This window comes from Eleutherodactylus coqui, chromosome 2 (assembly GCF_035609145.1).
Source record: "Eleutherodactylus coqui strain aEleCoq1 chromosome 2, aEleCoq1.hap1, whole genome shotgun sequence".
Classification (NCBI taxonomy): Eukaryota; Metazoa; Chordata; class Amphibia; order Anura; family Eleutherodactylidae; genus Eleutherodactylus; species Eleutherodactylus coqui.
This window is the reverse complement of record NC_089838.1, coordinates 320,054,601-320,067,048: the sequence shown is the minus strand read 5'-3', so window position 1 is coordinate 320,067,048 and position 12,448 is coordinate 320,054,601. Positions and strand designations below refer to the sequence as shown.

At 41.1% G+C, this 12,448-nt stretch overlaps 1 protein-coding gene across 1 annotated transcript in view; it reads right to left on the bottom strand.

The window, feature by feature from the left end:
- LOC136612969 (complement C3-like) overlaps positions 1 to 12,448 on the bottom strand; it is a 108,477-nt gene that overhangs the window by 15,078 nt on the left and 80,951 nt on the right. Inside the window, exons 22-28 of the mRNA XM_066593743.1 lie at positions 10,161 to 10,224; positions 9,909 to 9,998; positions 8,794 to 8,997; positions 8,616 to 8,691; positions 6,504 to 6,663; positions 2,907 to 3,002; positions 457 to 607 (exon numbers count right to left, since the gene is read on the bottom strand). Coding sequence (XP_066449840.1) covers positions 457 to 607; positions 2,907 to 3,002; positions 6,504 to 6,663; positions 8,616 to 8,691; positions 8,794 to 8,997; positions 9,909 to 9,998; positions 10,161 to 10,224 — 841 coding nt within the window. The remainder of the gene's footprint in view (positions 1 to 456; positions 608 to 2,906; positions 3,003 to 6,503; positions 6,664 to 8,615; positions 8,692 to 8,793; positions 8,998 to 9,908; positions 9,999 to 10,160; positions 10,225 to 12,448) is intronic.

Here is a 12,448-nt window from a genome sequence, read left to right as displayed (position 1 = left end):
GCATATATACTGTCACCTTGCCTGTATGTAACTTAAATAGGAGGTCAGGTGAGGTTCAAGTTCCAATAGAGAGGGCCCAATGAATCTTAATCTGGCCAAGGCTGCTATCTCCATAGTATTCAAGCCTTTGGAAGTATGGTTTACTCTGGTCCTAACCAGAAGAAACTCAAAGTCTACATTTTGTCATCTTCAGATGGCTTGGAAGTATTTGAGATGCAACCCTCCTGCTGGCTACTGATATTTTTGGAAGGAAATGCACATATTAGTGAGATGTCTTTAAGACGACCACCCAAAATTGTACTGAAAAATGGTCTTCTAGGCAGCTAGTCCAGGTAAGAGGGCCATCACAGAAGAATCTGGGCTAGTCTAGTCTTCTCAAAGAGGTCTCACTGTTCACAGTCTTCTTCAAGACAAGAAGAGAAATATTGTGATCTGTGGAGCCCATGCAATACTAACCAGTTGAGCTTTTCATCAGGTCAAAGTCCTTGGGCAACTTGTCCACCAGGGTCAGAGCGTAGGATGTGATGCAGATGGTATATGGTTTCTTCAGGGTCTTTATCCGACCCTCCAAGTAAGCAGCACTCTTATCCAGACCAGTTTCCAGATCCTGAAAAAGGACTTAATGCTTTAGTCCTTTCTCCCGAAGACTATACATTGTGCCTCCATTCGTAGCCTCACTCTAACTGCAAATATGTCTCTTCATCTTGTTCAGATGTTCCAATACTCTAGTCAACTCCAGAGCTGTATTCACAATACTGCTACATGCCTTAGGAAATGGTCTGTGATTAAGCTGTACCCAACAGATGGTCATGTGATGTAATAGCTTAGCTCTAACTGGTGATACCCTTATTTCCTGAAAGGTGCTCTCACACATACTGGAATATTTCACAGTACACTGCGGAATATTCTGCACCAAAATCTGCAGGTCTAACATACGGATTTTATGCATTCTTAAAAATGGCAAATTCTTTATCAAAATGGATTTGACAGCGCAATATTCTGGTATGTGTAAAAGTGCCCTAAATACTCTGTGCTACAGGAGGACCCTATGGTCTCCACTATCTGCACCCTCCCTCTATATATCACTAGCTGATATACCCGGCTTCGCCCGAGTTGATTTGGTACTGGTGTTTATCTGGTGTTCACACGGAAAATCTTATGAAGTCGTGGTTACTTTAGAGATACCGGGAAAAAAATATGTTCACCATTTTGCATGGTTCTTTGTGTTACTCAGAAAACACCACGTGGAGGTAACCATGCGACGTTTCCTTCATATAAAATGACATCAGGAAGTGAGAGAATTACATTCCGTACGCATAATTTGGACGCTAATTCTTTTGCGCTTAGAATTGAATAATCGAGTTGGGACCCCTTTACTTTTCCTATTTATGATATAATCAATGCCCGTGCCAAATTTCAAGTTTCTATGACATCGGGAAGTGAGAGAATTAGATTACGTACGTAAAATTTGGATGCTAGTTCTTTTGCGCAAGAATTGAATAATCGAGTTGGGACCCATTAGCTTTCCCTATTTATGACATCATCAATGCTCGTGCCAAACCTCATGTTTCTACGACATCGGGAAGTTGGAGAATTAGTGGCAAGTCAGTGAGTCAGTCAGTCAGTCAGTCAGTCAATCAGTGAGGGCTTACGTCTTTATATATATAGACCAGCTGATATACCCGGATTTGCCCGAGTTAATTTGGTACTGGTGTTTACCTGGTGTTCACACGGAAAATCTTATGAAGTCGTCGTTACTTTAAAGATACCAGACGCTAATTCTTTTGCGCTTAGAATTGAATAATCGAGTTGGGACCTATTAACTTTTCCTATTTATGACATAATCAATGCTCATGCCAAATTTCATGTTTTTATGACATCGGGAAGTGAGAGAATTAGGTTCTGTACGTAAAATTTGGACGCTAATTCTTTTGTGCTAGAATTGAATAATCGAGTTGGGACCCATTAACTTTTCCTATTTATGACATAATCAATGCTCATGCCAAATTTCATGTTTTTATGACATCGGGAAGTGAGAGAATTAGGTTCTGTACGTAAAATTTGGACGCTAATTCTTTTGTGCTAGAATTGAATAATCGAGTTGGGACCCATTAACTTTTCCTATTTATGACATAATCAATGCTCGTGCGAAATTTCAAGTTTCTATGACATTGGGAAATGAGAGAATTAGACTTCGTACTTAAAATTTGGACGCTATTTCTTTTGCGCTAGAATTGAATAATTGAGTTGGACATAATCTATGCTCGTGCCAAATTTCATGTTTCTACGACATCGGAAAGTTGGAGAAATAGTGGTGGGCGGGCTGGCCGGTCGGCCAGTCAGCCAGTCAGTTAGCCAGTCAGCCAGCGAGGGCTTTCGTCTTTATATATATCATGGCATTGCTTCTGTCTCATTTGTGTGGTATCTAACATAAGTGGACATGCCACAGCCTGCAAGATCAACACAGTCATCTCCTGAAATACATTTTTACAATCTTACCTATTACACCCATGACAACTTAGAATTTCAGCAGAAAAAGGAAGAACAAATATAACAATGCTGAAAGCTTCAAAATAGACAGTAGAGCAGACAAAATTATATAATATTAGATATAAAAATAGTTCTGGTATAGCAGAGTTGTCATAGGGACGCTGGGCCTCTAAAACCAAGAAGCGCAGGAGTTGCCAGAAGATTACTTTGATCACATGGAAGTAATCTATCTGATGCTTAAGGGCCATTGTCCCTATGACAGTTCTTAACCAGGGAGTGTCGTCATGGGGGAACCAGAACAGAAAGAAGCTCTTCTCATAGGAAGAGGATATCCTCCCAGATTTAGAAGTGACCCCGGCACTGAATCCCAGGATACTCGAAGATACAAGTAACTCAGCAGCAAACACTTAACTTACCGGGACCTCGTCTTTACAGAAACTCTTTGCCTCCACGAGGGCGATCAAGACAAATGCTGTCAGACTGGCATCGGGGTCGGTGTTTCCAGTTCCACCCTACAGAGAAAGGACAGGTCCTCATAGCTTTTGTATAATTTGACTTGTCACTTAGCACAGAGCGGTGCCATGTGTAAATTTACATAGGACTGCATAATCTTAAAGTGCACCAACCGTTACAAGGTTTTTTTTTAAACAAAACATCAGCATTAACGATTTGGGGCGCTTTCCTGATATATGTGAAAAGGCTTTGCTACTGTGTTTTTCTGCTACAGAGCATCGCTCTCATACTCCTCCACAGATGCTAGAAAAGTCTCACTTCCTGAGACCACCACTAGAGGGTGGTGTATCTACTGTTTATGGCTCCTTTTGACTGCTGTGGTGCAGAGAAAACTGGTGATGGTAATGGTTGTGGTGCTGAGATCTTTTTTGTGTGAATGGATGGGAGACTTATCACATCTTGTATCCAAGCTAGAGGCGGTACAGCAGGGTACTAAAGCCTCCTTACAAGGGGTCAGTTCCCCACAATAAATGTTGCTTTTGCTCTGATATTGTAACCATTTACTTATAACAATGTTACAATCACACAGAAAGTTTCATTCCATCTGACAACTTCTAGGGGAGGGAGTACGGTAGTCTAAGTGTATATAGAATAATACATTATAGAATCCTAGAGCGATTGAAAGGGACCTCTAGGGTTTATTGGGTCCAATCCCCGGCTCAATGTAGGATCACTAAATCATCCCAGACAGATATTTGTCCAGCCTCTGTTTGAAGACTTCCATTGAAGGAAAACTCACCACCTCCCACAGCAACCTGTTCCACTCATAAAATCACCTCACTGTCTAATATCTAATCTTGTATTTTTCCTATCAGTTTCATATACATTGTTTCCCCCCAAATAAGCCCTACCTGAAAAATAAGCCCTACCCTGATTTTGGCAGGATTTTCAAGGAGGCTTGACATATAAGACATACCCTGAAAATAAGCCCTAGCTGCATTACATTAAAAAAGAAAAACCAATACATTACCTAGCAGGCTCAGTACATGCCCCTTACACTGCACCGGCAGGCTTTATGTAGTCCCTGGTCACCAACAGAAGATTGCTTCCTCGTTACAGGATCCATTAATATCGTCTCCAGGAAGCAATGGCTCAGGTTGTTTTTTGAGTGCTGCTCAGTCAATCAATGCATCGCTTGAAGAACCAATGTGATGGCTGTGATTGGTTCATCCAACACTGCATTGTTTGGCTGAGCATCACTCGAGAACCAATCACAGCCATTGTGTTGTGGAGGTGGGATTTATAAATCAGCCATCAATGCTGCCTCCACAATGTGATAGCTGTGATTGTTTCTTGAGCACTGTTCAGTCAATCAATACAACACTGGATGAACCAATCACAGCCATTGCATTGGTTCATCGAGCGCTGCATTGATTGGGTGAGCAATGCTCAAGAACCAATCAGAGCCATTGCTTCCTGGAGGCGGGATTTATGAATCTCGTAACCAGGAAGCAATCTTCTGTGGGCGGCCGAGAATTGCAGGCAGCCTCCCGGAGCTCCTGAGAGCAATGGGAGGGACATGGACTGAGCCTGCTAGGTAAGGTGAGAAGACATCCCCAGAAAATAAGACCTAGTGGCTCTTTTAGGGAAAAAAAATAATATAAAACAGGGTCTTAATTTTGGGGAAACATGGTAATACTCCTTCTAGGGAAGGGATTGTTCTTACAATAAGCACTTCATTCAGTCTCCCCCTCACTGGAGGAAAGGATGGGGTACACGGAACTCCCATTCTTGAGCCTGGCAAAGGTATCAGCAGTGAGACCTCCATGGTCAGCAAGTGATTTCCTATCCTGTAGGGGAGACTTGTAAATTGCTTCACAAGCGCTCTGTCCTCCTGGGTTGCTGCTGACATGTGACTGCTGCAGCCAATCAGTACTGTGGCCGGAGACTGGCTGTAGCAGCAACCATTAACAGGTGGGTGTGGAGCAATTTTAAGTGATGGTTCAACCCTTTTAAGTGGCATAACCTGTTATATTTCCAGACCTCACTAAACTGTATTGCGGATGACCACAGAGGCTCGCAGGCGGTCATGTACGGTACAGTTTATTTTTAGTTTGTTTGTATATCCAGCGCTGTCGCTTAGCGATGACGCAGGGTATCCGCAGTGCATGCACAATGTTAATGGCGTATGGGCTGCGGGGCGAACACCTCTATTGATATCAATTGAGGCCATCCAGACAGATTCCACGGTAAAACAGAGCATGCTGCGATTTTTCTTCCGCTCTCAGAATACGCAATTCTTATCCGCAAGTGTGGAGGAAAAATTCAAAAATGCATGCCTTTCAATGTTGGCGTTTTACCTTGGAAAGTCCGCCCGGATGCTGTGGAATCCGCTATACAAATCCTGCCGTGTGAGACCGGCCTGAGGGTGCATTCAGACCACCGTATATCGGCTGGGTTTTCACGCCAGCCGATATACGGTGTCTCTCTCTGCAGGGGGAGGAGGCTGGAAGAGCAAGGAGCAGGAACTGAGCTCCCGCCCCCTCTCTGCCTCCTCTCCACCCCCTGCACTATTTTCAATGAGGTGAGGCAGGGCAGGGGCGGAGCCAATTTCCAGAACTTAGCCCCGGCCCTGTTCCGCCTCCTCTCATTGCAAATAGTGCAGAGCGGCGGAGAGGGGGTGGAGAGGAGGCAGAGAGGGGGCGGGAGCTCAGAGCACTACTCCCGGCTCTTCCAGCCTCCTCCCCCTGCAGAGAGAGACGCCGTATATCGGCTGGGCGTAAAAACCGAGCCGATATACGGTCGTCTGAATGCAGCCTGAGGCTTGTTTTTTGCAGGACAAGTTGCACTTTTTAATGATACCATTTATTGTACTACATAATGTATTGAAAAACTTAAAAAAAAATCCTAAGTGAGCTAAAAATGGAAAAACAAACCAGCAGTACCATCGCTTCTTGTGTTTAGTTCTTATGATGTGCATGGTACGATAAAAAGTTCATGTTAACTGTCTTCAGTATTGCAGTGTATTATATTTTCGACTTTAGTAAATTAGGCTTAAATGTAGCGCAGCTCTTGTAGTCTTTACTAGATCTAGGGCTGCCATGGCAATCATCAGCAAACCAGCATCACAAGGGGGCAGACAGTGTGCCGAAGGGCATTAACCCCGGCAGCTAAGTGGGTAAGTGGTCACTATTGAAGCTATTTCCAATCGCGGCCATTGAGGGTCGGTGACAATAGTTTTATACAGTCAGCACCCACTATAAATGCACATAGCATTGGGAAAAGGGGCTAATAGTAAGTTGAGCGCTGCTACATTTGTATCATCCACTTTTGCATAGCACATTTCTCCTAATAACGCAGCGATACATCCCGCTCTCCTGCAGTGCTGCACAAATTTACTGTTCAGAAGTCTGAAAAAGCTGGGTGATAAGCTGGATTTTATAATGGCGGCCATAGTGGTTGTCACCCAGCTGTAACCCAAAAAATTGCTAAAAAGAATTAGGGGACATTTTTTTTTTAATGGGGAAGGGGTAATACTCATGAACTGATCCCCAACGTACCACCATCTCTCCATGTATGACAGGGGCATCCTCCCGAAATACGCCATTTGGTTCCTGCTTCTCTGTAAGTAGCCATTTTACGGCTCCACATAGAACGCCTTTATCTATGGGGATCAATTTATAAGCCATGGAGAAGACCTTCACCACATAGGCAGTAAGCCTGCAGGGAAAAACAAAATAGAGGAAAACAGAGGGTGAATGGTTAATTGGAACAAATTTAAAGCGGTTTATCTTGCACCTAAACTTGGTATAAAACAATGATGGCCTATCTTTAGCATAGGCTAACAATAGTAGATCATTGGGGGTCTGCCACCTAGAAACCCTGATCAGCTGTTTGCCAGGTGGCACGCATGTACACTGAACTGATTTCTGCAGGACTTGGGCAGCTCTGTTCCCACTGCTGTGGCCAGGCTTGGTATTACAGGCAAAGTTCCCATTCACTTCAGTAGGAGCTTGGCCTGCAATACCATACCAAGCCAGTGCAGTGAGAATGAAGCTGTCCACTCCTCGCTGAAAGCAGCTTAGTGTACAAGGGCAAACAGCCAATTAGCAGGGGTCTTGTGCTCAAGATCTCCACTGATCCACTAAGTTTGGCTGTACGAAAAATAGCAGTTTTCTATAAAAACTCAAAAATGTGATGTATAAAGTGAAAAAATGTTTAAGATTTGACTTTACTTTGAATGACTAAACTAATATTTATTGGCATCACTACTGTCTCAGAACTGTTGCACTTGTATGTTTCATGGAGTCTACCAACGTCTGGCCCCTCTGAACAGATATATCCCAGTCCAGGAACATTGTTTTACATTCCACAGATCTTATGATTTATAAGGCAAAACCCCCCAAAAAGCACATTTTTGATGTCGCCCCACAAGTTTTCTACGGGATTGAGGTTAGGGGATTGGGACGGACACTCCATTACCTAAACCCTGCTTGTCTATTACCAAGATGTTTTTCGCTTCCTGTTGTGTTTTGGGTCATTGTTATGTTGACACCCAAGGGCATTTCTTCTTCGGCATCGGGCAACATGATCTCCTCAAGTATATTCAAACTGATCCATGATCCTTCATATGTGATAAATAGGCCCCAGATTGTGGTAAGAAAAAACACCCCCACCACCATGTCTTCACATCGTACTGTGGCTTCAATACAGTGCTTTTGGGTCATCTGACATACCGTCTACGGCCTCTAGACCAAAGAGAACAATTTCGCTTTCATCACTCAACAAAATGTTGCATTTATCTTTGGCCAGTCAATGCGCTCCTTTGCAAATTTTAACCCATTCACGACACGTGTGTTTTTTTCAACAAAGAGACCTTGTGGGAAGTTCTTGCCGGTAACTTGTCTTCACTTAATCGTCTTCTGACTGTAGCAGTACTCTCTGGTAAACTCAGATCTTCTAGTCTTTTTGGAGGTGACCACTGGCTGATTCTTTGCCATTTTGGCTATTCTTTTATCCATTCGAACATTAGTCGCTGTTTCCTTTCACATCTTTCAGGTTTGGGTTACCACTTTAAGGCATTTAAAATTTTAGCTGAGTTGCCTATTATTTGCTGCACTTCTCTAGATGTTTTTTCCTCTCGAAGCAACTTTTTAATCTAAGTCCGTCCTTCATCGGAACAACGTCTGAAACGACCCATTTTGATCAGTATTTCAGAAGGAAATGCTCTATTACCAACATATACAACATTTGCCGCCCTCCTACCATAAATAAGGGCTAAAATTAACTTGGAATAATTAATTTGGAAACATATGCGCAGAGGTGGATAATTTTGCCATATCTGTTGTGGGCTCCAAAACATTTGGAAATACCCTTTAAAAATCATATGTTTGCCCCTGGCCAGATTAGTGCCAATCCACAACTGAGATAACGGCTTGAGCCAAGGCAGGCAGACTTGGTAAATTCTTCCTAACAGGTACACCCATAGCAACTAGTGTGTCTCAGATTACTCAGGTCTTTGAGTCAAGGTCAGATTGGCTCTAAGAGGGTGGGAGAGAAGGAACCTTGGCAATACTCAACATTTTATTCTGTGCCTCAAGCTGTCATATGGTAATTATCAAACTTTGTTGGAGAACACCTTCAAGTGATGGCCTATGTCAAATGTATCTCACCAGGTACTCGCTGGTCGGTTGGTAAATGCAGAATAAGAGTTGTCAGCTTTCCGGTAGACCAACTGCTGGACATATCCTGGAATACACATCAGTTAAATATATGTTGATATGTAGTTAAAGCCATCATTATTCTGTACTAATCTTCTCTCCTACCACCCTCTGTAGATTCCTCACTCACCTAGGTTAATGTTTTTAATGGCTTCATCTCGGCGTTGCACTCCAATTTTTTCCCACTGGTTAGTGACATCCAAGTAGTGGGTGGCAATCACAGTTGGAGTCATGCTCATCATGTTCTGCTCTCCACAACCAGATGGCACCATGATGAGGTCTTTCAGTTTGGCACCATCAATAGAATTCTCCAGTGTTTCTCCAAGAAAACCACCTGATATAATTAGGTTAGAGGGTCATTGGACATAGTCACTGATTATGAGCTCTCTCAAGAAAAACAATCTAATCATACTTAAAGTTTTAAATGAGACCATTCAAAGCCCAAGACCAAATAATCTGAGGGGATTCACAAGACCAAACTTAAAGACCTCCACTGGAGAGCAATAACATCACTAATTTAGAAAAAGCAAGAGCTACCAGACAGTCTCAGCCATAATCGCAGCAGCAGATGTTGATGGAGGGACCTTGGATTGAGACTAATTTATAATACATGATCAACGGCTCATAAGTAATGTTTTCCAACTTAGAAAGTGTTGCGTCTTAAGAACGTGCAACCTCAATAAAATAAAACAAAGGCACAACTGTGCAAAAGGAAACAAAAACTAAAGGGGAATGCTCTCCCTATTGTCCCCTAACCCGGGACAGGGCCCTGCCTACTCGGCAGACTGACCGCGCTGATAAGTGCGAGCCTGCACTCGTACCTGGGCCGCTGACCAGTCCCTCACTGGGGGCCCTAGCACAAAATCAAAAGGAAAACAAAAACCAAACCAAAACAGCAAAGCACTTAGCTTTAAGATGCAGAGCTTCCACCTCTGTGTGTTGCACTGTCGCTGTCCAACATAGAACTGCAGCGAATCATTGACCAGCACAGGAGTAACAGTTAGCACTGCTTAAATAGGAGCAGAGCTACTTAGCACCAGGTGCTGACTGACATTAATCTTGCAACCTCCACACCTCTCAGCTCCAGGAGAGGTAGGAATGCTGCTAAACCCTGGTCTGGCCTAAAGACAAGGTGGGAACCTCAGAACGGCTTCAACAAAAAGTAGTTCTATGTCTTGGATACCAAAGTATCTTTCCAACCATTCCTTATCACCAATGATGTGATGTCTGCAGTTGTCTACTTACCTTTGACACTGACATAGGTCTCCGGCTCGGTGTTGGGTACAATATCATTTGGTGGAACAGTGTCAATAGTTACCTCTTGTATTCCAGGGACTGTAAGGTGATTAGGAGAAATAGAGATGGTTATGTCCAGGAGTGTAAAGATACAAAACAAAGGCATTAATACAAGACTGAGAAGGAAAAAGTAATGATCAACCAAAATCAAACTGTGGAAACAAAGGATTTGCTGTACTCTGGATCTTCACATAACCGTACCTGCTGAACGTAGAGGATCCAAGATGAGACTCTGGATATTTCTAAGGATCTTCATACCTTCTGGCTGTGACAAAATGAAATAAGTAAAGGAAGTGATCAGTATTATAGTAGTTACATTCTTGTACATAGGAGGCAGTATTATAGTAGTTATATTATTGTACACAGGGGGCAGTATTATAGTAGTTATATTCTTGTACATTGGGGCAGTATTATAGTAGTTATATTCTTGTATATAGAGGGCAGTATTATAGTAGTTATATTCTTGTACATAGGGGCAGTATTATAGTACTTATATTATTGTACATAGGGGAGCAGTATTATAGTAGTTATATTCTTGTACATTGGGGCAGTATTATAGTAGTTATATTATTGTACATAGGAGCAGTATTATGGTAGTTATATTCTTGTACATAGGAGGCAGTATTATAGTAGCTATATTCTTGTACATTGGGGCAGTATTATATTAGTTATATTGTTGTACATTGGGGGCAGTATTATAGTAGCTGTATTCTTGTACATAGGGAGCAGTATTATAGTAGTTATATTCTTGTACATAGGGGGCATTATTATAGGAGTTATATTCTTGTATTCAGGGGGCAGTATTATAGTAGTTATATTCTTGTACATAGAGGCAGTATTATAGTAGTTATATTCTTGTACATAGGGGCAGTATTATAGTAGTTATATTCTTGTACATAGGGGCAATATTATAGTAGTTACAATCTTGTACATAGGGGGCAGTATTATAGGAGTTATATTCTTGTACATAGGAGGCAGTATTATAGTAGTTATATTCTTGTACATAGGGGCAGGATTATAGTAGTTATATTCTTGTACATAGGAGGCAGTATTATAGTAGTTATATTCTTGTACATAGGGGGCAGTATTATAGGAGTTATATTCTTGTACATAGGAGGCAGTATTATAGTAGTTATACTCTTGTACATAGGAGGCAGTATTATAGTAGTTATATTCTTGTACATAGGAGCAGTATTATAGTAGTTATATTCTTGTACATTGGGGATACTATTATAGTAGTTATATTCTTGTACATAGGGGCAATATTATAGTAGTTACATACTTGTACATAGGAGCAGTATTATAGTAGTTATATTCTTGTACATAGGGGCAATATTATAGTAGTTACATTCTTGTACATAGGGGCAATATTATAGTAGTTACATTCTTGTACATAGGGGGCTGTATTATAGTAATTATATTCTTGTACATAGCAGGCAGTATTATAGTAGTTATAGTCATGTACATAGGGGGCAGTATTAAAGTAGTTATATTCTTGTACATAGGAGCAGTATTATAGTAGTTATATTCTTGTACATAATAAGCAGTATTATAGTAGTTATATTCTTGTACATAAGGAGCAATGTTATAGTAGTTATATTATTGTACATAGGGGCAGTATTATAGTAGTTATATTCTTGTACATAGGGGGCAGTATTATAGTAGTTATATTCTTGTACATAGGAGGCAGTATTATAGTAGTTATATACTTATACATAGGGGGAGAATTATACTAGTTTTATTCTTGTATATAGGGAGCAGTATCATAGTAGTTATATTCTTGTACATAGGGGGCAGTATTATAGTAGTTATACTCTTGTACATACGGGGCAGTATTATAGTAGTTATATTCTTGTCCATATGAGGCAGTATTATAGTAGTTATATTCTTGTACATAGGAGGCAGTATTATAGTAGTTATATTCTTGTTCATAGAGGGCAGTATTATAGTAGTTATATTCTTGTACATAGGGGGCAGTATTATAGTAGTTATATTCTTGTACATAGGGGCAGTATTATAGTAGTTATATTCTTGTACATAGGGGGCAGTATTATAGTAGTTATATTCTTGTACATAGGGGGCAGTATTATAGTAGTTATATTCTTGTACATAGGAGCAGTATTATAGTAGTTATATTCTTGTAGATAGGGGGCAGTATTATAGTAGTTATATTCTTGTACATTGGAGCAGTATTATAGTAGTTATATTCTTGTACATAGGAGGCAGTATTATAGTAGTTATATGCTTGTACATAGGGGAAGTATTATAGTAGTTATATGCTTGTACATAGGATGCAGTATTATAGTAGTTATATACTTATACATAGGGGGCAGTATTATAGTAGTTATATTCTTGTACATGATGTATTTATATTAGTGTAGGGACCCACTACAACGCAAGGAACCATGAAGTGGTTAGTGGGCTCATGTATCTTGGCCAACATTCAACTAATGCCTTGCATTTATTATCTATCATTCACATGCAGTGTG